Raw genomic sequence first — 26,911 nt, 5'->3', positions numbered from 1 at the left:
TTGCATTCAAATATCAGGGACAGAATTTGCAATACACCAGGTTGCCACAAAGCTTAAAAAATTCAACTGGAATTTTTAATCAATGTTTGAAATCATTGCTGCAGGATCTTCCAGACAGATGTAAACTCCTGATATATGTTGATGAGCTCCTGTTGGCAGTCCGAAGTCTACATTGCTGATCTCTCTGTGCAACCTCTGACGAACGACAGGGTCCTGTTCACTGATGGTTGGTGTTACCATAAACCGGATGGCCCTTTGGCTGCGGCAGCTGCCGTAGTGGAGCAGCATCCCTCAGGTGAATTTTTAACTGTTTCCTCTTCCAAACTAACATCTGCTCCCTCAGCCCAGGCAGCGGAAGTGCTCGCACTCTGTCTCGCACTGGAACGGGCGGTCAGACAATCTGTTACTGTCTATTCTGACTCAGCTTACGCATGGAAACGGAATGACTTTAAAACAGCCAAAGGTACCCCTATTGCACATTTGACATGATCCAACGATTAGACAAAGCCCTAGCCAAACCTTTGGCGGTGGCTATTGTCAAGGTCCCTGGCCACTCCGAATCCACTTCAACCACAGTCCTCGGCAATAATGCTGCTGACTTGCCTGCCAAGCAGGCTGCGGGCTATGTCCCACAGATGCTTGTCCAATTATCTGACAAATCCTCTCCTGACCTGCCTGAACCTCCCTCTCATAGTTAATTGGTTAAAATACACCACAACGCCTCTCCTGAACAAAAGATATTTTGACCAAAACTCACTCTATGGCTCATATTGGAACCAGAGTCATGCTAACCAAACTTTGCATGTGGTGGCATCCTAAAATGTCTGGCTTGTGTCACGCCCACTGTCGTGATTGGAATATTTGCCAGCTACAAAATGTTAGCCCCACACTTAGACTGTTGCCAGGTTCATTTGACCCACTCGCCTGGCCCGGTGCTGAACTGGTCATGGATTTCACAGACATGATCACTCCTGTTCAAGGTAAACGCTACCTTCTTGTTTTTGTTGACACCTTTTCCGGATGGCCTGAAGCCTACCCCTGCGCTCGCGAAGACGCCATGTCGTTAATGAAAGTTTTGAACCACTGGATTCCAACGGACAGTTTCCCCGCTCTCATCCGCTCGGACAACAGTACACGTTTCACATCCACACACCTAGCTACTGCAGAGAAGTGGTTAGGGTTAACTCAAAAGTTTGGATGTGTTTATCACCCCGCCAGTCATGGTTCAGTTGAACGTATGAATCTCGCACATTGAAGGAAAAATGGCTAAAATAGGTAGGTCCTCCAGCATGAACTGGGTTCAGGCTCTCCCCCTTGCTCTAATGTCTGTGAGACAAACTGTGTCTCGCTGTACTTGTTTCTCCCCTGATGAACTTTTTACCGGTCGTCTGATGCCTGGCCCTTCCTCCTCACTCCAACAACTGGAGGAGGGCGTTGTATATCTCAAGTTTTCTCATAAACTGTTTTGGACACAACTGCATTCTTTTAATTCTAATTTCTCCTTACAGACCGAGGACTCTCTACTATCACCACCTCCTGTACTTCATCTTCCTCCCTGCCACTTTTGAGCCACTTTTACCATGGACCCATAAATATAAAAAACTTGTGTTACCGGGCAGCTCACGTCTTGGGCTATCCTGCCAGAAGACATACGTATCGTTTGCATTGAAGCTGCTCGACCCAAGTGAGCCTAGCCTAGAGCGCGAACAACCTTCCCTAATCCCTTACATCCACCTATCCTTTGAATCGTCATATCAATTACATTTTCACACAGGTAATACGTGATTTGTGTACCTTATGTGGTGACTATGCTGACTATGTTTATTTGATAGCTTTTATCTGACTTAAACTTTAACATAGATTAAGTCGTATGTAAGTTGTGTATTTTATGTTGACTTTGTATATTTGGTTGCTTTTATCTGACTTTAACCCTAGTTTAGACTAGGTAGTGTGTCTATTGTTATCTTATGTGCTGACTTTGTTTATTTGATTGCTTGTTTTTGTCTATCGGCAGCCCAAAGTGGTGCACAATTCCTTAGTGTCCTGTAGGCCGGTCCCAAACCATGGAAAATGCAGAGGGTGGCGGTAGGAAGGGCATTCAGCGTAAAACTGTGCCAAACATATATGAGCGTTCATCAGCGCAGATGGATGTTGTGAGGGAGGACATGAGGACAGCGGATGTTAGAGAAGATGATGCACGAGATAGGCTTAGATGGAAAAAGATGATACGCTGTGGCAACCCCTAACGGGACAAGCCGAAAGTAAAAGAAGACTCTGGCACGGGCATAACGCCCCAAACAACTTAGCTCTTAGGATCATTGGGACCCACAAACCTCTTCACCACAATAAAGTGACAGCTCAAGAGATGAGAGATTGTGAGTTTATTGGTACAGTGAAGAAAATAAGTATTTGAACACCCTGCTATATTGCAAGTTCTCCCACTTAGAAATCATTGAGGGGTCTGAAAATTTTATTGTAGGTCCATGTCCAATGTTAGAAAGATAATCTAAAAAGAAAATCCAGAAATCATAATGATTTTTTTTTTCAAACAATGGCTTTGTGTGACAGCTGGAAATAAGTATTTGAACACCTGAGAAAATCAATGTTAATATTTGGTACAGTAGCCTTGGTTTGCAATTACAGAGTGCAAAAGTTTCCCGTTTTTGTTCACCAGGTTTGCACACACTGCAGGAGGGATTTTGGCCCGGGCCTCCACCAATATCAAACAGGTTTCTGGGCTGTCGCTGAGAAACATGGACTTTCAGTGCTCTCCAAATATTTTCTATTGGGTTTGGGTCTGGAGAATTGGTACGCCATGCCAGAACCTTCATGCTTCTTACGGAGCCACTCCTTAGTTTTCCTGGCTGTGTGCTTCAGGTCATTGTCATGTTGAAAGACCCACGACCCATCTTCAGTGCTCTGACTGAGGGAAAGAGATTGTTCCCCAAAATCTCACAATACATGGCCGCGGTCAACCTCTCCTTAATACAGTGCAGTCGTCCTGTCCCATGTGCAGAACAACACCCCCAATGCATGATGCTACCAACCCAATCCTTCACAGTAGGGATGGTGTTCTTGGGATGGAACTCATCATTTGTCTTCCTCCAAACACGGTTAGTGGAATTGTAACCAAAATGTTTCATTTTGGTCTGATCTGACCACAAAACACTCTCCCATGACTCCTCTGTATCATCCAAATGGTCATTGGCAAATTTAAGATGGGCCTCTACATGTGCTGGTTTGAACAGGGGAACCTTCCGTGCCATGCATGATTTCAAACCATGACGTCTTAGTGTATTATCAACAGTCACCTTAGAAATGGTGGTCCCAGCTCTTTTCAGGTCATTGAACAAGTTCTGTCGTGTCGTCCTGGGCTGATTCCTCACCTTTCTAAAAATTACCGAGACCCCACAAGGTGATATCTTGCATGGGTGTCTTTATGCAGCTTACGACCTTACACAGGTGCATCTGATTTACGATAATACATGGAGGGGAGGTGGACTTTTAAAGGCGGACTAACAGGTCTTTGAGGGTCAGAATTCTATCTGACAGACAGGTGTTCAATTACTTATTTGCAGCTTTATCACACAAATAAATCTTTGAAAAATCATACATTGTGATTTCTGGATTTTTCCTTTTAGATTATCTCTCACAGTGGAGATGCACCTCCGATGAAAATTTCAGACCCCTCCATGATTTCTAAGTGGGAGAACTTGCAATATAGGAGGGTGTTCAAATACTTATTTTGTTCACTGTAAAATGATGCCAGGAAAAGAGAGCGGAAGAACTGAGAGAAGAGTGATCCTGCAAATATCATGAGTGAGCAGATGGATAATGCGTGATGGCGATTCCAAAAAAGGAAAGAAGGTCGTCAAATCATCACAATTGGTTTCACAAATACCACAGTATTTTGTTTTTCAAATTATAGAATCCGTCTTCAAATGCAACATTCACCTTAGCAAGTAACAGAACATAGTTCTTGAGTCGTGGTCAAGGACAAAAAAAAAAAAAAAACGGCATACACTGTATCTGAAAGTCTCACCTGTTTGAACTGCAAAGCATTCAATCTTCTTGACTCAGTAAACTGGAACTGGATGTAATGCAATACCATTACATTAGTAAAACAGGTCACAGCATTTATGCCACAGTTCAAAGCACCACAGGGGTGAGCTGAAGTCCTGTTACCTCACTAAACTAGAGTAAATGATGTCTGCAAAATATAAAGTACAAATTTCCTTTCTTTGACCTTCTGAGTATGAAACTAAATGATAATACCACTGCTGAAAATGGCTGAGGTTTTAGCTTTTAAATTTATCAGACACAGAATGATTAGCTTTTGCATTTTTAATTAAATATTCGCACAACTGAGTAGTTTTCCCTCGTCAAATTAGAAAGCAGATACAAAACTGTGTTTCAGGCTGAAAGAGGTTTCAATGATGAGAAGAGTATCTCCTTACCTTTTTCTATTTTTAAAAAATCTGATCTGTAGATAAAATATATCACAATGCTTAATAATCAGGATCGTTCTCACAAGCGTCTTGAAAAGGCAAGAACCTCCAAAATATGCAGTTCTTTCATGGAATACAGTGCCAGATCAAAGTTCTGAAGGTGTATATAAACGTAGGCAATATTTGTGATATCAATGACAATGACAATTAACTTGCCAGATAAGACTGTGATTCAGAAAACGTCATTTATCCAAATGTGGCATTTAAGGAAAGTATTTCAAGATGAATGTGGCAAATATAGATAGAATAGTCAAGTTTCTTTCTGGCAGTGTATATCATGCCCCAGAAAGTTGGCTGATGGGTTCATTTATGGTTTTGAAACGTTCAATAAAGCTCGTGCACGTGACGTCACCGTTTTCATGGCGCAATATTGCCGGTGAAACAGAGCTGCTCGACATTGTGGGAGACATTGAACCGGAGCAGAATATTCACAATGCCCGAGACCTATTGTGCAGTTGGTTGTCACAACAGACGAGATAGGTCTTCAAAGAGTTCCTTCTATAGAATACCAGCGAAAAGACCAGAAAAGGTCGATGGATTTCAGCACTTAAACATGATTGAGGGTGCCAAACCAAATACCTGTGTAGCGATCACTTCATTTCAGGTAGGAATTATTTTTGTCAATATCAAATAACCAAGGAGTATTTATAATGCCAAGTTGACTCATTTGACAACAATGCTTATTTAAAAAAAAAAAAAAAGTCTGCCTCAGAGATGTTTACAGGGGTTAACGTGTGGCTACAATACGCTTCCGTGTACAGAGGAGATGACTCCCTGTCAAAACCCTGCCCCTAACCTTTGAGCCTTACAACCTTTCCATCAGATTTCTTGGATGCACAAAATATCAACATTTCTCCTAATCATCATGTCACCTAACTTCTGGGCTTTCTCCGTCATCGTCCAAAAATTCAAAGTCCTCACATTCAGTTGTAAATTCTGTGCATTCCTATTTCTCTTGTGCCAAACAATCTGCTTTCCTCCTGTTCTTTGTCTTCAACCCACAGAAGCTGATATTCCACTGACACCTGCAAGTTCACGGTGCCATTGTCAGATGTTAAGTCGGGCCACAACCAATTCACTATGGGATTCTTTAGATGAACGCTTCAGATTGCCCATTGGGCTGTATTAGTCACTGTTTGGTAATAAGATACAGTATGAAAATAAACATTTACAATATACTATTATAAAATGGAATATTTTATTTTACAACAAATGTATATATAAACTGTGTATAGAGCTAGTGCACGTGACGTCACAGTTTGCACAGCGCCATTTAACCGGTAAAACCTCGCTGCTCGGAAGTGCGGGAGTCATTGAACCGGAGCAGATTTTTCAAATCGCCCGAGATATGCTGTCCTGTTGGTTGTCACAATAGACGAGACAGTTTTTCAAAGATATAAATCTATAGAATACCAGCTGAAAAGACAAGAAAATATTGATGGATTGTTGGTCAAAGAAAGCTGCTCATCAGTACAGGAGTCGCTGAACCAATTTGTCAAATTGCCCGAGACCTATTGTGCTGTTGGTTGTCACAATAAACAAGACAGTTCTTCAAAGATACAGTGAAGAAAATAAGTAAGAAAATACTTATTTGAACACCCTGCTATATTGCAAGTTCTCCCACTTAGAAATCATGGAGGGGTCTGAAATTTTCATCGTAGGTGGATGCTCACTGTGAGAGAAGTGATCTAAAAAGAAAAATCCAGAAATCACAACATATGATTTTTTTAACGATTTGTTTGTGTGATACAACTGCAAATAATTATTTGAAGACCTGAGAAAACCAATGTAAATATTTGGTGCAGTAGCCCTCGTTTTTAATTACAGAGTTCAAACTTTTCCTGTAGTTGTTCACCAGGTTTGCACACACTGCAGGACGGATTTTGGCCAACTCCTCCATACAGATCTTCTCTAGATCAGACAGGTTGCTGGGCTGTCAGTGAGAAACACAGAGTTTCAGCTCCCCCCCAAAGATTCTATTGAGTTTAGGTCTGGAGACTGGCTAGGCCATGCCAGAACCTTGATTTTTTTTCCCCAACTCCTTTGTTTTCCTGGCTGTGTGCTTCAGGCCATTGTCATGTTGAAAGACCCAGCCACGACCCATATTCAATGCTCTGACTGAGGGAAAGAGATCGTTCCCCAAAATCTCACAATGCATGGCCGCGGTCATCCTCTCTTAATACAGTGCAGTCGTCCTGTCCATTGTGCAGAAAAACACCCCCAAACCATGATGCTAACACTCCCATGATTCACAGTAGGGATGGTGTTCTTGGGATGGAACTCATCATTCGTCTTCCTCCAAACACTGCTCGTATAATTTTGACTAATCAGTTCCAATTTGGTCTCATCTGACCACAAACCTTTTTCCCATCACCCTCCTCTGTATCATCCAAATGGTCATTGGCAAACTTAAGACGGGCTTTGACATGTGCTGGTTTAAGCGGGGTGCATTCCGTGTCATGCATGATTTCAAAATATGACGTCTTAGTTTATTACCAACAGTCACCTTGGAAACGGTGGTCCCAGTTCTGTTCAGGTCATTGACCAAGTCCTGTCGTGTAGTCCTGGGCTGATTCCTCACCTTTCTAAAGTAAATCATTGAGACCCCACAAGGTGATATCTTGCATGGGGCTCCACTCTGATTGAGATTGACTTTAGCTTCTTCCATTTTCTAATGATTGGTCCAATGTGGACCTTTTTTCACCAAACTGCCTGGCAATTTCTCCGGAGTCCTTTCAAGCTGTGTAATTTTGTCTCTGGTGTCTTTGGACTGCACTTTGGTCTTGGCCATGTTACAAGTTTGAGTCTTACTGGTTGTATGGGGTAGACAGTTGTCTTTATGGCACTAACGACGTCACAGAGGTTAATCTGATTCAGGATAATACATGGAGTAGAGGTGGACTTTTAAAGGGGGACTAACAGGTCTTTGAGGGTTAGAATTTTATCTGATCGACAGGTGTTCAAATGCTTATTTGCAGCTGTATCACACAAATAAATTGTTAAAAAAATCTAACATTGTGATTTCTGGATTTTCTTTTTAGATTATCTCTCTCACAGTGGACATGCACCTACGATGAACATTTCAGACCCCTCCATGAGTTCTAAGTCAGAGAACCTCAAATATAGCGGGGTGTCCAAATGCTTATTTCTTCACTGTAGTAGCTCAAGAGATGCCATCCTCCATTGTAGACACAGCACAGGGACTGGTCGCCTGCTTTTTTACCTTACCACCAGATGCTTTCAATGCGGACTGAGATGCCTTTCGACAGGGGAGAGCATTTGTTTCAGCTCGGCATGATGTCCTTAATGTTCTCATTGGCCGGACAGTGAGAGCGCCATTGTTGAGACTTGTACTTCCAGCCTGCAATTGAATGAAATCAATTGACTTCAACAAATCTTGAAGCTTTCCACCCAGGTCCACGGTAAAAGAAATCAGTTCAGGGTTCGAGTAATCGTGGACATATATGGTTGGAAGAACGGTTGGGTCCTTCCAGGGAGGCACCATTAAATTCCAGAACACCAAATATGACAAGAGTCATAATGGTGCATGTACCTCATTGAACTGCTTGCTTACTTGTTTTGATTGTTTATTGGAGTCAGAGTTTGTGGCGGCTCCAAAACCAGACTGTGATGGAGGTATACATTACTGATTGGATGACCGCTTTGTAGAACTGTCTCAGTAGCTTTTGTGACAGTCCGTGCTTCCTCAGAAGCCGCAAGAAGTACATTCTTTGCTAGTCTTTTTTGAGGATGGAGTTAATTTTTGTCTCCCATCTCAGGTCATTTGAGACTGTGTTTCCCAAGAACTTGAAGGTCTCGACAGTTGCCACAAAACAGTTGGACAGTGTTAGGGGTAGCTGTGGTGAAGGATACCTCTTGAAGTCCACAATCATCTCCACAATCTTGAAAGTGTTCAACGGTAGGTTGTGTTGACCACACCAAAGCTCCAGTCTCGCCACTTCCTGTTGATATACAGACTTGTCGCCATCTTTGATGAGGCCGATCACCGTGGTGTCATCTGAAAACTTCAGGAATTTGACAGTCGGATGCCACGAGGTGCAGTCGTCAGTATAGCGCGAGAAGAGCATAGGTCAGAGGATACAAACTTGGGTTGCTCTGGTGCTGATGGTGTGTGTGGATGAGGTAGTGTCCCTCAGCCTCCTGTGTCCTGCCCGTCAGGAAGTTGTTGAGCCATCGGGAGATGGCAGTGGAGACCCTGAGCTGGAGTAGTTTGGAGGAGAGGAATTCAGGGATCATGGTGTTGAACGCAGAGCTTAAGTCCACGAACACGATCTTTGCATAAGCTGTTGCGATGTTCAAGGATGAAGTGCAGACCCCTGTTGACTGCATCATCCACAGACCTATTAGCTTGATAGGTAAACTGCAGTGGGTTCAGCTGGGGATCTGTGACGCTCTTGAGGTTAACCAGCAAGGCGATCAAAGGACTTCATGACCACAGATGTCAAGGCAGCAGGCCTGTTGTCATTAAGACCTGAGACTGCTGCTTTTTTGGGGGACCGGTGTAATGGTGGAGCGTTTGAACCAGTATGGTTCTTCAGACAGTCCTTGAGACCTCTTGAAGATCTTTGTGAAGACAAGAGCAAGTTGGTCTGTGCAGACTTTGAGGCAGGCTGGGGACACAAGGTCTCGGCCTGGTGCTTTGTCTATCTTTTGTTGTTTGAAGATCTGTCTAACATCCCCTTCATGGATGCTAAACGGTGGAGAGGAAAGTGTGCAGAAATCCTTGTTACTGTATTTTGTTTTTTGTGCCTTCCACATTCAGAATGTACTGATAAAGTAAGATGTAGCAGCTGAGTTTAGCATCGTAGACATGTATCTTAAAAAAATCTAAATCAACGCAAAGATTTATTTCATGGACATTTTTCATTTTCATTTATTATTTTATTTTCTTATTTATCCATCCATCCATTTTCTTAGCCGCTTATCCTCACAAGAGTCGCGGGAGTGCTCGAGCCTATTCCAGTTGTCAATAGGCAGGAGGTGGGGTACACCCTGAACTGGTTGCCAGCCAATTGCAGGGCACATGGAGACAAACAGCCGCACTCACAATCACACCCAGGGGTAATTTGGAGAGTCCAATTAATCATACACATTTTTGGGATGTGGGAGGAAACCGGAGGGCCGAGAGTAAACTCATACATGCACAGGGAGAACATGCAAACTCCACACAGGCGGGCCAGGATTGAACCCTGGATCTCAGAACTGTGTGGTCAACGCTTTCCAGCTGCTCCACCTCGCTGCTCTTCTGTAAAATGATTAATCTAATTACAAAATCCAAATGGAATGTGTTTTGCTATTTGATTCAATAGAACCTTCTGAAATTAATTCCACTAAAACCATTAGTGTATGTTGGTATCTCTCACCAGTGCTCAAAAGAGAACCTGGGATCCCCAAATGTGTTTTGGTGGGTGGACAAAAAAATATCAGTAGTGAAGCACAAATTCATCCAGTTTGGATCAAATATAAAACAAGGAACAACACTAAACATTAGGAGAAACATGACGCTGGGAGAAGGCAGTAAAAATGACTTCCCCATTATTATTCTCCCGTGGTGTTGAAAGTCACTTGCCAATAACGTGACAGCCAAGGGCTGTTGCACCTGTAAGGGATGTGGGTACCAACCACATTTTAGAGTGAAAGGTTTCAACACACACACATACGCACACGCATGTGCACACCCACACACACACACACACACACACACACACACACACACACACACACACACGCACACACGCGCACACACGCGCACACACACAGGCACGCACGCACACACACACACACACATTTAGGTGGTTCACTACTAGAAGAGATAATTTAATTATTCTGGAAATGAGAGATGCCTGAGAAAAGCTCATTTGAATTAAGTGCAAACAAAAGGATAAACATCAATGACAACATAATGTATTATGGCCAAACGAAAAGAAACAGCCCCAACTCTGAGATCCATGGATCAGGCTGCAGTGGTCTGGCTCCTCACACAGCCCACCCTGCCAGCTGGAACACTAATCGTAGGAACAGCTTGCACCTAGATTCTGGATTAGCCACACTGTCTGGACACAACACACTACTTAAGCTCTTGCTTTCACTATTCGGGAGTGACACCCGTGTTTATTGGTTCCATCTGTCCTCCTCCAATCACTAGTCTTTTTTTGAATGTACAACAAAGCCTGAATTTTCTGCAATTTTGCTTGTACTGTTAAAGGCAAACCTCTTCGATTGAATATTGTATATTATAGTACAGTGTACATGCATAGTTAAGTATTTGTCATGTACTGAATATTTTTTTTGTGTTTGTGGTGATATTATCATTCCACAAAATTTCAGTTCACTGCGGCAATGTAGCGCAACCGGTTAGAGCGTTGGCCTCACAGTTATGTGGTATGCGGTTCAAATCCCAGCTCCACCTATGTGGAGTCTGCATGATCTCCCCCTACCTGCGTGGGGTTTCTCCTCCCTCATCCCAAAAGCATGCATCAATTTGAGACTGTAAATTGCCCCTAGGTGTGATTGTGAGTGTGACTGTTGTCTGTCTCCATGTGCCTTGCGATTGGCTGGCACCCCGTTCAGGGTGTACCCGGCCTCCTGCCCGATTATAGCTGGGATAGGCTCTGGGACTCCCACGACCCTTGGATAAGTGGGATAAGCGACACAGATTTCAATGAAGTTAGGATATTGTGTTAAACAATAAAATAATATATTGATTTGCAAATCATATTCAACTTATATTTAATTGAATACATTACAAATACAATATATTTAATGTTCTCATCAATGATCTGATAAACTATTATTTTTATCAAATAAAAAAATAACATAGAATATTGTGGCTGCAAAACATTCTGAAAAACCTGGGATGAGGTCATGTTTAACAGTTTTATATCACCCCTTTGGTTAACAACATTTAATAAATGTTTGGGAAACAATGACGCTAAATGTACTTCAAATTCTTCCCCATTCTTGCTTGATGTACTGCTTCAGCTGTTCAACAGTCCTGGGTCTCCATTGTATTTTACACTTCATAATGTGCCACACATTTTCAATGGGCGACAGGTGTGGACTGCAAGCCGGCCAGTCTAGTAGCCGCACTCTTTTACTACAAAGCCACGCTGTAGTAACATGTGGTTTTGCATTGTCCTTTTCAAATTAGCATAAAAATGATGCCTCAGGGGCATCATGTGTTTCTCCAAAACCAGAATGTAGGTTGAAGCATTCCTGGTGCCTTCACAGATGTGTAGTTACTCATGCTATTGGCCATAACACCCCCCCATAATCCTCCGATGCTGGCTTTTAACTTTGTGTCCATAACAATCTGTTTGGTTCTTTTCCTCTTCGCCCCAGAGGACACGACATCCACAATTTTCCAAAAAAATTTCCAATGTGGACTCATTGGACCACAGAACACTTTTCCCCACTGCATCAGTCCATCCTATATGAGCTTGTGCCCAGATAAACCAGTCGTGTTACTGGGTGTTATTGATACACGGTTCCCTCGGTACATTGTGCTTCACTTTTTCCGACTTCAGTGGATCGTTTTTTTTCACACATCCCTCCAAAAAAAAAAAAAAAAAAAGCCAGACCAGCATATTGCAGGAAGACGCATTGATATAAGGTACATGATTAGTTCTCGCAGAACATCGACCATTGAGAGCATTTGTGGATTTATCTTGTGACCTGAAGCCTCACCTTCAACTTCCATTCCACCCTTTTCCTTGTCCTTCCTTTCTGCCCTTTTCTATAAAGTTGACTGTCTCCACGATGTACTGTGCTGATGTGAAAGCTTCCTTTGAAGTGCCCAAGAATAAGAGGAAGAGAAAGATAATGACAATCAGTGAAAAAGTTAAACTTTTGGGTATGGGTATGAGCAAAAATGGCAGAAGTTACGCTTTTGTGGCAAGCCGTAATGGCGTGGATGAATCCACAGTGTGCTACATAGAATCCATAAAACCACTTCAATAACTTTTAATAAGGAAGCGAAACATGTGGTGACTGCTGTAAGATTCCACTTATCTGCAGGATTAATCGGGAGAAATGTCTTGACCAACTTTCCATTTAAAGGGTTAATCTGCCCCTTTACCCCAGCCAACTCTAACGCCATATACGCCAGGGGACGGGAGCTTCCTAAGCCGGTGTCGAGATGAATTCGTCTAGGTAAACTAACTGCCTTTGGTTTTGCAAAGCCAATCTGGTCTGCCCTCACAAAGCGCTGTGCTGATGTGAAAGCTTCCTTTGAAGTGCCCAAGCAATAAGAGGAAGAGGAAGATAATGACAATCAGTGAAAAAAGTAAAACTTTTGGGTATGAGCAAATATGGCAGAAGTTACACTTTTGTGGCAAGCCGTAATGGCGTGGATGAATCCACAGTGTGCTACATAGAATCCATAAAACTGCTTCAATAACTTTTAATAACGAAGTGAAACATGTGGTGACTGCTGACAGATTCCACTTATCTGCAGGATTAATCGGGAGAAATGTCTTGACCAACTCTCCATTTAAAGGGTTAATCTGCCCCTTTCCCCAGCCGACTCTAACGGCGTATACGCCGGGGGAGGGAGTTCCTAAGCCGGTGTCGAGATGAATTCGTCTATGTAAACTAACTGCCTTTGGTTTTGCAAAGCCAATCTGGTCTGCCCTCACATATCAGCCTTTATTGAGTAACCTTGCAGAGTAAAAGGTTAACAAAGTGATCGCTTTGCTTTTACAGAAGCTTCATGTCTTATGAATCAATTGCACTTGTCATTGACCTAGTAAGTTTAACAATCCTTGTTAGGATCGTATGGATTTGATTTTATATTGAGACGGAGTTTATCAATGAGTTACATTTTAAAATAGAATTACGACAAGGTGTTATTAATGTCGTCGATCAATCATTAAAGAGGTTGTATGGTAAAAGATGAGACAACTCATTATGAGAATGACAATGATAAATGAAAGTGAAATGAAGGTATTTAATAAAATGATAATAATTGTTCAGATAACATTCCTTTCTCGACAGTTACTCCCGCCAGCCGCGAGGTGCAATTGCAATGTTGAGACAAAATCGATGATAATTAAACATAAATCAATAAAAGGAAATAGTGATCAATATGATGATACTGATGGTAAGTAGGATTGAGTAAATGATAAAAGTAACAAAAAGCAATAAAAATAAAGTAAGGTTAAAAGTATTCAAAAGCATTAGGTTATCAGGAAAGTATACATTTTTGAATGAGCCTTTTCGGGGTGATCAAGTCCTACGAACCTCGAAGCCTAATTTAGTGATAAGGAATTTTAGGGTTAAGGATTAATTGTAAAGCCATCTTATCCTTCTTTAGTAACCACGTAATATCGATGGCATTACCTTGCAATTACCTTATTATAGTAGTCTTTTTACTCGTGCCCAATTAAAGAGGAAGAAATCAAAAATACCCATTCTAAATTGCTTGAAGATTTCCTCCCATCAGCTTGTTCCTTTGATATTACCCCAAAAAGAAGGACCTATTGTCTTCCTGCCTGTGTGAAACTAACAGAGAGCCTCGTTCTTCTGTGTACAAGGCTTTTATAGCTTTGTGGTAGAACATTCTAGAATGTTTTGGCTTTACTTACACCCAGTGTTAAGTACCTTTTGTTTTTCTCTCAAGTACCTTTCACCATTCCTGATATGTCTTGTCATGCCCCTTTTCAGTTCACTTAAAGTCGGGCAAAGGCGCCCGGAAATGCAACAATTACTTTCCATAACATTAATCTCTAATCAATAAGCAATAATTGTATCTGGTAGATGGAGTCATTATCTCTCTTTAACTTCACTCTAATTTTTAAGCAATAAGTAACAAATGTACAAACATTCTTGTGAATACAATTCCCTCATGCATTCAACAGTTGTTCTTGTTGGTAGCACATCGTGTGTTGCCTTGTCTGAGAGAGACCTCATACACAGGTTATATCTTTACACAAAGGAGTTTCAAAGCATCATCTACTTCTATATAAACGGGATTTAAAAAAAACGTCAAAACAGCAAGTTAAATCTGTATTGAAAAAGTAGGATCAGTGCTTGCAAACATCATGTGTGGCAACCCAAGGGTGTTGCAAGCATCCTGTTTGGCAACTCAATGGTGTTGCAAGCATCCTATTTGGTGCTTACAGACATCTTGTTTGCTTCAGCATTCTCACCGCTACAAATGGCAGGGTGTGAACAGGTGCTGAAATTCATCCTGTTGATATCTTTATTTTAAAAACAAAACAAAAGAGTCTCCGAGTGATGAATGGTAACTATACAGCATTGTAATACCCTAACCGTGTTTTATAATTTATATTTATATTATAAATTGATAATATTCTATGTTATATTTAAATGTCATCTCAATAAAGATTTAACCAAATACGACTCTGTCTCAAATGTGCAAAGTACAAATACTGAATACCAATTTAAACGTTAGGGTACCCATATAAACATATCTCCCGCTACTTCACGGGTTTTCATTTTTCACGGGTGGTTCTTGTCCCAATTAACTGCGAAAAATGTGATGGCCAATAAATGACCAATCAGCTCCCTCCACCCACTCCTGTCTTGTCCAGGTGTTCCTCGTTGTCTCATCAATCTGTGTGTACTGTATTTAGCTCCCTTGTTTCTTTCAGTTGTTGTTGGTCCATTGTTGATTACATTGTTTGTTCCTGTCAGTCTCACTGTCCCTCCCCATGCCATTGTCCCTGTCCTGCCAAATTTGTCAGTTATTTGTTTTAGGTTTTATGTTTTCCTGTTACTTTAGTTATTGGTGTCAAGGCTACTGCTCCAGTGCCCTGAGGCCTGTGTTTGTTTGTGTGTGCGTGTGTGTGCAGTTTGTGTGTGTGTGTGTGTGCGTATGTGTCGTGAGTGCTTTGCAGGGGCTGACATATTGGAGTCTAGCCGCTGCAACATGTCCTGGTTCCACCAGACTGCTCTCAAGACTTTGTGGGACTCTTGACTCATCGCCAGAGTTTCAATGCACAATGTCAAGTATGTAGCCTAGCCACCCTGCCTATTTTTTGCTTCTTGGAATTTTCTCAGCCTCATTCTTTTGTTCTTTGTCTCTAGTCTGCCATCTGCTTTGGATTCCTGCAACCTGTGCTCACCTCTTGTGGCCCACCAACAACCTGACCACCTATTCTGACAGCCTGGTAAAGATTAGAATTCTGCAAATCCCAAATCTGATTTTCCGAGTTCCTTGGTTAACTTTTGTTTCAATAAACATTCATTCACAACCTCAACACCCTGATCTCTCTGCATCTGAGTCCTATTTCCAACCTGAACCCTGACAGCTGGTTGTTGGATTTTGTGTAGTTTGTCTTATGGAGAATGAAATATTTTGTTGAGATTCTTGGACTGCTGCCTTGCCTCACTTGTGTCCTCTACATCTTGCCTTGTATTCTCAAACCTTAACCGTGACATTTTGCTTTGTATAGTAGAGTTTTAAGTTTCAATTACTGATGTAGGGCCGAATTGATTTCTGACATTGGTTTTCTGAAGTCAATTGTGGCGATATCCTTTCCATATTGGTGATTGGATTTTGATGCATGTCACGTAAGGGGTTGAAGGTCATGGACATTCAATGTTGACTTTCGGTCTTGCTAATTACATGCAGTCATCTCTCCAGATTCTCTGAACCATTTCATACGGAACGTAAATGGTGAAATCTATTGCAATTGGGCATGAGGAACATTGACCTAAAACTGTTCAACTATTTGCTCACGCACTTGTTCAGAGAGGAGAACTTGTCATGCCTCTGTGTCATGCTGTGATGATCAGCTGGTCTTTTAATGGTAATGGAAGCAGAAGGAGTCTCCCAGATTATTGCTTAGTTATTGCCTTGCTCTCTCCCATGATCCTCTTGGTTCCTGCCTTGTGTATTACACCATTGGCTCGAATACTGTAATATTGCAGATTTCCCATGGGGGTCCTCCTTCTACAGTGGCTCCGTAATCTGCTATTAGATAAATAACAGTGAAGAAAATAAGTATTTGAGCACCCTGCGGTAGTGCAACTTCATCCACTAAAAAATCATGGAGGGGTCTCAAATTTTCATCATAGGTGCTTGTCCACTGTGAGAGAGATAATCGAAAAAGAAAAATCCAGAAATCACAATGTATGATTTTTTTTTTTTACAATTTATTTGTGTGATACAGCTGCAAATCAGCTACAATTCTGATCCTCAAAGAACTGTTAGTCTGACTTTAAAAGTCCACCTCCACTCCATGTATTATCCTGAATCAGATGCACCTGTGGATGGTTGTTAGCTGCATAAAGACACCTGTCCACCCCATACAATCAGCAAGACTCAAACTTGTAACATGGCCAAGACCAAAGAGCTGTCCAATGACAACAGAGACAAAATTGTACAACTCCACATGGCTGGAAAGGCCTACAAAGAAATTGCCAAGCAGCTTGGTGAAAAAAGGTCCACTGTTGGTGCTATCATTAGAAAACAGAAGAAGCTAAACATGATGGTCACTCTCAACCGGAGTGGAGCCCCATGTAAGATATCACCTAATAGGGTCTCAATGATCCTTAGAAAAGTGAGGAATCAGCCCAGGACTACACTACAGGACTTGGTCAATAACCTGAAGAGAGCTTGGACCACCATCAAGTCATGGTTTGAAATCATGCATGGCGCAGAAGGTTCCCTACTTAAACTAACACGTGTCAAGGCCCGTCTTAAGTTTGCCAGTGAGTCATGGGAGAAAGTTTTGTGGTGAGATGAGAGCCAAATGGAACTTTTTGGTCATAATTCCACTAACCGTGTTTGGAGGAAGACGGATGATGAGTTCCATCCCAAGAACACCGTCCCTACTGTGAAGCATGGGAGTGGTAGCATCATGATTCGGGGTGTTTTTCTGCACATGGGACAGGACGACTGCACTGTATGAAGGAGAGGATGACTGCGGCCTTGAATTGTGAGATTGTGGGGAACGCCCTCTTTCCCTCAGTCAGAGCATTGAAGATGGGTTGTGCCTGGGTCTTTCAACATGACAATGACCTGAAGCACACAGCCAGGAAAACCAAGGAGTGGCTCCGTAAGAAACATATCAAGGTTCTGGGGTGGCCCAGCCAGTCTCCAGACCTAAACCCAATAGAAAATCTTTGGAGGGAGTTGAAACTCCATGTTTCCCAACGACAACCTAGAAACCTGTCTGATCTTGAGAAGATCCCTCTTGTAGTGTGTGCAAACCTGGTGAACAACTACAGGAAACATTTTCTCTTCTTCTTCTTTTTCTTTTGGCTTGTCCCGTGAGGGGTCGCCACAGCGTGTCATCTTTTTCCATCTAGGCCTATCTCCTCCACCTCCCCTCTATCATCCACTGTCCTCATGTCCTCCCTCAAAACATCCATCAACCTTTTCTCTGGTCTTCTTCTTGCTCTTTTGCCTGGCAGCTCCATCCTCAGCACCCTTCTACCAACATACTCACTCTCTCTCCTCTGAACATGTCCAAACCATCGAAGTCTGCTCTCTCTCTCCTTGTCTCCAAAGCATCCAACTTTGGCTGTCCCTCTAATGAGCTCATTTCTAATCCTATCCAACCTGTTCACACCAAGCGAGAACCTCAGCATCTTCATTTCTGCTACCTCCAGTTCTGCTTCCTGTTGTTTCTTCAGAGCCACCGTCTCTAATCCGTACATCATGGCCGTCCTGGTAGATACTCTTATTTCACATAGAACACCAGACACCTTCCGCCAACTGTTCCACCCCGCTTGGACCCGTTTCTTCACTTAATTACCACACTCCACCCCCCCCCCCGCCCATCTCATTCACGCAGATATATTCTGTTTTACTTTGGCTAATCTTCATTCCTCTCCTTTCCAGTGCGTACCTCCATCTTTGTAACTGTTCCTCTGCCTGTTCCCTCCTTTCACTGCAGATCACAATATCATCTGCGAACATCATAGTCCAGGGAGAACCCAGTCTAACCTCGTCTGTCAGCCTATCCATTACTACTGCAAACAGGAAGGGGCTCAGAGCTGATCCCTGATGCGTCACCTCCACCTTGAATTCTTCTGACACACCGACAGCACATCTCACCACTGTTCTGCTGCCCTCATACATGTCCTGTAATATTCTTTCATATTTTTCTGCCACACCAGACTTGCGCATGCAGTACCACTGTTCGTCTCTTGGTACTCTGTCACAGGCTTTCTCTAGGTCAACAAAGATACAATGTAGCTCCTTCTGACCTGCTCTGGACTTTTCCACGAGCATCCTCAAGGCAAATAGTGCATCTGTGGTATTTTTTCAAGGCATGAAACCACACTGTACATACTCGCAGATACTTACTTTTGTCCTGAGTCCAGCCTCCACTACTCTTTCCCATAACTTCATTGTGTGGCTGATCATCTTTATTCCTCTGTAGTTCTGAACATCGCCTTTGTTCTTCAAAATGGGGGCTAGCACACTTTTCCTCCATTTTTCTGCCATCTTCTCTCCCGCTAGTAATCTATTGAATACGTTGGTCAAAAAGTCCACAGCCACCTCACCAAATTGCTTCCATACCTCCACTAGTATGTCATCGGGACCAACTGTCCTTCCATTTTTCATTCTGTTTATTGCCTTTCTAACTTCTCCCTTACTAATCAAAGCCACTTCCCGGTCATTCACGCTTGCCTCTTCTACACTACCTTCTCTCCCATTTTCTTCATTCATTAACTTCTCAAAGTACTCTTTCCATCTACTTAGTACACTACTGGCACCAGTCAACATATTTCCATCGCTATCCTTAATCACCTTTACTTGCTGGATTTCCTTCCCATCTCTATCCCTCTGTCTGGCCAACCTGTAGAGCTCCTTTTCTCCTTCTTTCGTATCACAACCGCATCACAAAGACCGACATCATCATAACTTGAAAGCTTAAAAGGAAAATAAAGAGAATAAAGGATAAAAATACACACTCACATAACAGCACCCAAATGATTATTCAGAGAGTATGATTCGGTACGCTATAGGTTTTTTGAAGGAACCTATGCTCAATCCAGGAGCAGTCTCTTTGATATTAATTGATCGATTTGCTGAGCAGGACAATGGGACACAACAGCCACTATTGCCAGGAAGCACACTATTCAGCGATGCCAGTTGTGCATGTAATAGTAGTAGTTCAAGTACAAAGCTATGCAGCCACAAGTGGTTCAAGATGTCACACATAAATAAGTTTCTCCATACTGAAATTTTTTATGCCTTGACCATAATCATGTCAATACCTCTGACTTTCACCAAGCCAAAGATCACTTCATTATCACTTGGACCCCGGCCACCCTGTTGACTGGAACAACTTTTCCCACAATATAAGGGCTACCTTTCACTGATGGGTTCTACCAGAGTTGCCTTCTTCACATCCTTCATTGCCACGAGTGCTGTCCTCAGTGCAGGCTTCCAGATGACAATGCCATGAAACTTGCTCTGGAGAGAAATGCAATCCAGGTCCTCGGCAAATAGCTTTCCCTCTTTTTCCTCAAGTTCCTGACAACAAAGATTTATCAGAGCATTGTGCATGGCCACGTATCGGTCCCAGGTGCACCACTGACCTGCTGGGGGGCCTTAACACACTCCAAAATCGATAGGATGGATGAATGGTGTGTCCTGCGCATATACCTCTGAGTAGTCTGACTCCACGTCATTCCCGTCCGAAGATCCATCCCAATATTCACCATTATTTACAGCCATATGTTCAAATCTGGATGGACGTATTCCTCCGTCTTCTCGATCAACCAATACTGCTATTTCTTCATCAGATGAGGATAAATCCGAGAAATCAGTGCTGGGATTGTGTAGGAATTGATCCGTAGCCAAGCCTTTGTTTATGCGCAGGATACATCACTTGCTGTTTTTTAAGTCATGTGGTCTCGTAAAAATAGTCAAAATGGCACTGATCATACAAAAATGTGTTTACTTGGATAAAAGAGCCCATTAAAGTTGTTTGAAATTTTTTTTTACTAGAATTTTTCCAGATATGTTTATATTTATAATGGATTAACAAGATAATTGACATTTCGTCGACGTAAGCAATGCCTGGAGCTTTCCTTTGAAATATCATATGAGTGGACTTGAGGCACTGAATCACCCTTTGAGGCACTGAAGCGATTATTTTCCCGTGTACTCATTTTGATTGAATCAGAGGTTCTGGTGGCTGGGGCTGTGCCAGGATGTGGATGGTTTCATCACAGTCTGTCCACCTTGTGCCCGATTAAAGACCTCCCATCGGCCCCCAGCGGGTCTCCTCTGTCCAATCTTCATTCCTACATGCCCATGGTCACACAAAGCTTTGGACTTTGTCATAGATCTTCCTCTTTCCCGAGGAAGTTCTGTGATCCTCACTGTGATGGACAGGTTTTTGAAGATGCACCTCTTCATTTACCTTCCAGGCTGCCTCCACCATGGAGAAAGCCAAGCTTCGGACATCACTTATCACTGTTTCTTATAAAAACTAATACAGCATCATGAAAGTTCACCTGTAGAAATGCTGTGTTGGCTTGTGTACTAGCATTCATCAGTCCACTGTACTTGAATGCTGTAAAAATATGAAAAAGATTGATACTAAAATAATAAATTTACAATTTTTTTGAGTATCGAGAGCAAACCTAATTAAAAGTGGCTAATGACCAAGAATGTGACTGCAGACCCAGGCTCGAACAGTAAAATGGCCATCCACCAGTTACAATATTTTTCAGTTGGCAGACCCAATTTATGTTGATTTTAGGGCTTTAATAAAAACACAAAGAGTAAGTAAAATTGTTTTACAAGGAACGATTCCCAAATCATGAATTTTACCTTTCTCCTCAAACTCAAGACACACAGTAATTCTTTTCATGCAGGTAAAAGACAGATGTCAAAGTGACAGACCACTGATGCTACACCTTTCAACAGCAAAGGGTTCCTGGGCCTTTCACAAGGGGATCGATAGAGCTTTGGCATGAAGTCTAATTTCTCTATGACAAGATTACCATCCATCCACCCATTTTCTGAGCCGCTTATCCTCACGAGGTTCCCGGAAGTGCTGCCGCCAGTCCTAGCTGTCATTGGGCAGGAGGAGGAGGAGGTTTTATATTTATTGTATATCCTCTGGTCTACACTAAAGCCATTTCTGTCATGATACATTGAACCATAATAGCTAAAACAAAGTGAATTCTCAATCAAGAACCAACCAACCAACCAAAATGACTGGCTTCAGTCAGTGGGTATGAATACAGAAATTGAGTCATGGCTCTGGCTGGGCTGTGGAAGACACTGACATGCTGTGTAATAGACAGTGACAAGGCAGTGGAGCTTCTCTGCGAAGAGCACATTATATGGAGATTCATTAATTACCTGTCATTTGAAGCCTTCAAGTTGCCTGCCATTCACATCAGTGAGAATTTGTAACATCCTGGATCCACTTCAAGGGGAAAATCCTCCACACAATGAAAGATCAGGCAAGATGAGGTAAGCTGTTGTTAATTCACTCCCACACCATATATGTATATATCTCCATCCATCCATCCATCCATCAATTTTTTAAGCTGCTTATCCTCACGAGAGTGGTGGGAGTGCTGGAACCAATTCTAGCTGTCATTAGGCAGGATGCAGGGTACACCCTGAACTGGTTTCTAGCCAATGGCACATGGAGACAGACAACATGGCACATGGAGACAGACAACAGCGACACTCACAATCACACCTAAGAGCAATTCACTCTTCAATTAATGCATGTTTTTGGGATGTGGGAGGAAGCCAGAGTTGCCAGTGCAGGCATGACGAGAACATGCAAAGTCTACACAGGGGGGGCCATGAATTTAAGTCCGGTTCTCAGAACTGTGTGGCCAACGCTCTAACCAGTTGCGGAAAGCAATTGGCCTCACAGTTCTGAGTACCCGGGTTTGATCCTGACCCTCCCTGTGTGGAGTTTCCATGCTCTCCCCATTCCTGCGTGGCTTTTGTCCAGGCACTCCGGTTTCCTCCCACATCCCAAAACATGCAACATTAATTGGACACTCTAAATTGCCCCAAGGTGTGATTGTGAGTGCAGCTGTTAGTCTCGTTGTGCGCTGCGATTGGCTGGCAACCAGTCCAGGGTGTAGCCAACCTGCTGCCTGTTGACAGTTGGGATTGGCTCCAGCACTCCCGTGACCCTTGTGAGGATAAGCGGCAAAGAAAATGGATGAATATATATATATATATATATATATATATATATATATATATATATATATTTGTGTGTGTGTGTCTATCTGTCTGTCTGTCTGATATTGATTATTTGTGAAGTAACTGAAGGGAGATGGTGAATGGAATTTAGAATAAAGCAGTGGTTCTCCAAACTTTTACACTAAGAACCACCTAGAAAAACCAATTAGTACCCGGAGCACCACCATCATCACCAACATTAATATACAATTGCGCACAATGCTAATTGATCATGAAAATATGGACTGAGATTTTATTCCCATCAAGAAATATTTAAAATGACTCTATGCCACTATAACATTATGCACACTTTATTACAATAATATTGCAATTCCATATATCCATGCATCAATCCATGTATCCACCCATTTCTTCCGCTTATCTGAGGTCGGGTCATGAGGGCAGTAGTTTTAGCAGGGGAAAACTGGGCCACAAGGTGCTCACATTGAAGGCCTACCTCCATGCATGGCTCCAGAGGAGTGCCTCAGAGACCCGTCTCCGGGCAAATGAAACCTAGATCAATTACTATATCATTGAGGGTTTTTGGAGCTGCGCTTTGTCTGGTCTTTCACCTTGGACCTGCTTGTCATCTCTGACCCTACCTTGGCAATGAAGCCCCAGAAACCTTAGCTCCTAGGATCATTGGGGCACATAAACCCCTCCACCATGACAAGGTGACGGCTCAAAGGTAGGCAATTATATATTGTAAAATATCAACTGTTACAAACAATGATTTAAAAATATCAACCGTAACAAACAATAATTTAATAAAAATGCAATGCAAAAAAAAAGTTAAATCAAAATACATAATACATCTATCCATTTTCTTAGCTGCTTATCCTTACAAGGCTCGCAGGTGTGATAGAACCTATCCCAGCTGTCAATGGCCAGGAGGGGGGCTACACCTTGGACTGTTTGTTAGCCAATCGCAACGCACACAGAGATAGACAACAGTCACACTCACAATCAAACCCAGGGGCAATTTAGAGCATCCCATTAATGCATGTTTTTGGGTTGTGAGAGGAAACTGTAGTGCCCGGAGAAAACCCACGCAGGCACATGGAGAACGTCAAAACTCCAGCACAGTCGAGGCCGGGATTTGAAACCCAGTCCTCAGAACTGTGAAGCTAACATTGTAAACAGTCACGCCACCGTACCACCCACAGACGTGCAAAATGTAAAGTCTTCTTCATTTAGAACAGGTAGGAGATAAGATTGTGTCAAGGTCCCACATTGTGTTAAGCTTTACCCATTCGCAGTTCAGTGATAGACATTCACTCTAATATCCTTGTGTCTCTCCTTTTCACCATTTTCTTTACAGTGCTTACCAGAAAGAACACAGACTGTCAATGAATGTAATTTTCCTCGCTTAATGTGAATATGAAGACGTTGCAAATGCACCACATGCATCAAAATTTCACATTAATTATCACACTGTAAAAAGCAATTAACCATTGTTGATGGTAAAAAAACTAACTGTTCTTGTGTTCTCAATTACTGAAAGTAGAAGGGGGAGCAGTCCTACTATTATTTCTATAATATAGTGAGAAAATTGAATTAAAAACAATGCAATAAATGATATACTTTCTAAGGATAGCTGTACCCGTAATTTTTCATGTAGCATAAACCTTGTTCATACTTCAGTTACAGCATTTTTTACAGACTGGATTCGCATTGCTGAGAAAGGCCTTGAGTGCACACTGGCCTTCCAGATGTGTTTTGGCCATCCAAAAGTATCTGTGTGAGCACAGTGTTCGTCTTTCCCAGTTTGTTTGAAAAAACTCGAGCCCAGATGGTTAGTACTGCTGCCAGATCAATTGCCAACAGCTCACCAGCAGAGCAGGAAGAATAGAACACTGCATTTTGCTTTGAGCACCAATAGAATGGATCACTGTTTTCAACTATGTCGTCATAGCATGCTGTGACATCAAAAATTCCGACTTAATGTTGCACAGTGCACTAAGTAGGAAATTGCAGTTTTATTCACAGATAAATTTTTATGCCTTTTATGGATTCCACACATACATCATGGGATTATATGAACAACTGTGAATAATGTGTAATAAGCCCATTGCCAAAAGCAAAATGTAAAAGCAATAATAAACTATTTTTGGACAAAACCAAAATTCCAACACACTGAATCCATGAAACAGGTTTATTTTTCATAATAACAGATATTGCTGATGAGATGAGAAAAGACAATCTGCCATGACAGAGTTGTGACATGGTGTGCATAACAATTCATCCATTTTACTACATTTGCATACCTATGCAACCTCTGCTTTGCTGTGTCAAGGACAGTTCACCTCTATCCCAGTTGGGATTCTCTAACAGCATCATGCATCTGTTTCTTCACTTCGTGACCACACTCTCAATTGTTCTGCATCGTGAACCCCAAGTATTTGAAGTCGTCCACCCTTGCTATCTCTTCTCCCTGGAGCTTCACTCTTCTTCCTCCGCCCTCACATTCATGCACATATATTCTGTTTTACTTCTGCTAATCTTTAGTTCTCTCCTTTCCAGTGCGTGCCTTCATTTTTTAAATTGTTCCTCCGCCTGCTCCCTGCTTTCACTACAAATCACAATAACATCTGCAAACAACATCGTCCAAGGGGATTCCAGTCTGACTTCATTTGATGAACGCTCATATATGTTTGGCACAGTTTTACGCCGGATGCCTTTCCTGACGCAACCCTCTGCATTTATCCGGGCTTGGAACTGGCCTACAGGACGCATAGGAATTGTGCCCCCCTTCGGGCTGCAGATAGTCAAAAGAAACAATCAAATAAACAAAGTCAGCACATAAAATACACAATTCACATACGACCTAATCTATGTTAAAGTTAAAGTCAGATAAAAGCAATCAAATTAACACAGTCACCACATACGGCACACAAATCACATAAAAATATAAAGGATATGGTGATTTAAAGGATACGTGGATAGAAGGGATTCAAATGATCAATGAACAAACAAATAATTATTGAATGAAAGTCATTTAACTTAATCTATTTGATTCGGCCTCTACAGTAATTATCAGGTATAGTCATTGTTTTAACTCAAAGTAAACATCCATCCATCTATTTTCTGAGTTTTTTCTCCTCACAAGGGTCGCGGGAGTGCTGAAGTAGGCCTATTCGAGCTATCTTCGGACAGCTGGTGGGGTACACTGTAAACTGGTTGACAGCCAATCGCAGGGCACATAGAAGCAAATAACCAGTCACACTCATAATTATACCTCCAGCCAAATTAGAGTCTTGAATTAATGCATGTTTTTGGGATGTGGGTGGAAATCTGAGTACCCGGGGAATACCCATGCAGACACATGGCAAACATAAAAACTCCACATAGGCGAGGCCAGGATTTGAACCCCAGTCCTCAGAACTGTGAAGCTAACAGTGTAAATAGTCACGCCACTGTATCACCCAAATTAAACATCCATCCATCCATTTTCTGTGCTACTTTTCCTCAAGACAGTTGCCGGGTGTGCTGGAGCCAATCCCCAGCTGTCATCGGGCAGGAGGCATTATTCACTCTGAACTGGTTACCAGCCAATCAAAGGGCACAACAGTCACACTCACAATATTATGTAGGGGCAATTTAGAACCTCCAATTAATGCCTGTTTTGGGGATGTGGGAGGAAATTGGAGTGCCCGGAGAAAACCCTCACAGGCATGGGGAGAACCCCGGTCCTCCGAACTGTGAGGTCAATGCTCAAAAGCTGCCCATCGAGCCACCTTGTCCCTTAAAAAAAATAAAATAAAATAAACCTGCCTTTGGTATACACAATGTAAAACAGGCACCATTTAGCAAGTGTTATAGAGACCCATTCCTGTATCCAGAACAAATGAAGAGTTTGTTTTCAAAACGCGACGTAGGCATTTTTTCAGATTTACGAAACTCCCGCCAAAATTATCCAGCTCCGAATGGTCGTTATCGGGATACTCTGATTTTTGTTGAAAGTGCGACATATCGTTCTATATCAGCCAAGGAAGATCGCGTTTTATTTCAAAGTGCGACATATCGAGATCTTATTTAGAGCAAAATGCGACATAATTTCGTTCAATCAGGGTGCGCTGCTGAAGCAAGCAGCATCCAATCAGAATTCATCTAGAGGGAAGTTCCGGTATCTTCCACATCATCATCCAAAATGGCTGCGCCCACGTTTGAGAAAGATGCTAATGCCGAGTTTGATTTTATGTACGAGACACTGGAGAGAATGAAGCTT

General features: G+C 42.3%; 1 protein-coding gene across 19 annotated transcripts in view; it reads left to right on the top strand.

Annotated features, from left to right (window-relative positions):
• LOC133510248 (uncharacterized) overlaps positions 1-15,751 on the top strand; it is a 47,583-nt gene extending 31,832 nt beyond the window's left edge. For 13 of the 19 annotated variants that reach the window (XR_009797673.1, XR_009797661.1, XR_009797670.1 and 10 more), the window contains 4 exons: positions 105-295; positions 1,509-1,774; positions 15,344-15,500; positions 15,579-15,751. Coding sequence is in view for 1 of the 19 variants with exons in the window: in XM_061838130.1 (XP_061694114.1) it covers positions 105-120; positions 210-295; positions 1,509-1,669 (263 nt within the window). In the remaining 18 variants the exon portion in view is untranslated. Of the gene's footprint in view, positions 1-104; positions 296-1,508; positions 2,363-5,512; positions 5,630-15,343; positions 15,501-15,578 lie in introns of those variants that run through there. The other 6 variants (XR_009797599.1, XR_009797559.1, XR_009797607.1 and 3 more) reach the window with 6 other exon arrangements.
• The last annotated feature ends 11,160 nt before the right edge of the window (positions 15,752-26,911 follow it).

Source organism: Syngnathoides biaculeatus, chromosome 1, assembly GCF_019802595.1.
Source record: "Syngnathoides biaculeatus isolate LvHL_M chromosome 1, ASM1980259v1, whole genome shotgun sequence".
Lineage (NCBI taxonomy): Eukaryota > Metazoa > Chordata > Actinopteri > Syngnathiformes > Syngnathidae > Syngnathoides > Syngnathoides biaculeatus.
This window is presented reverse-complemented; position numbering and strand designations above follow the sequence as displayed.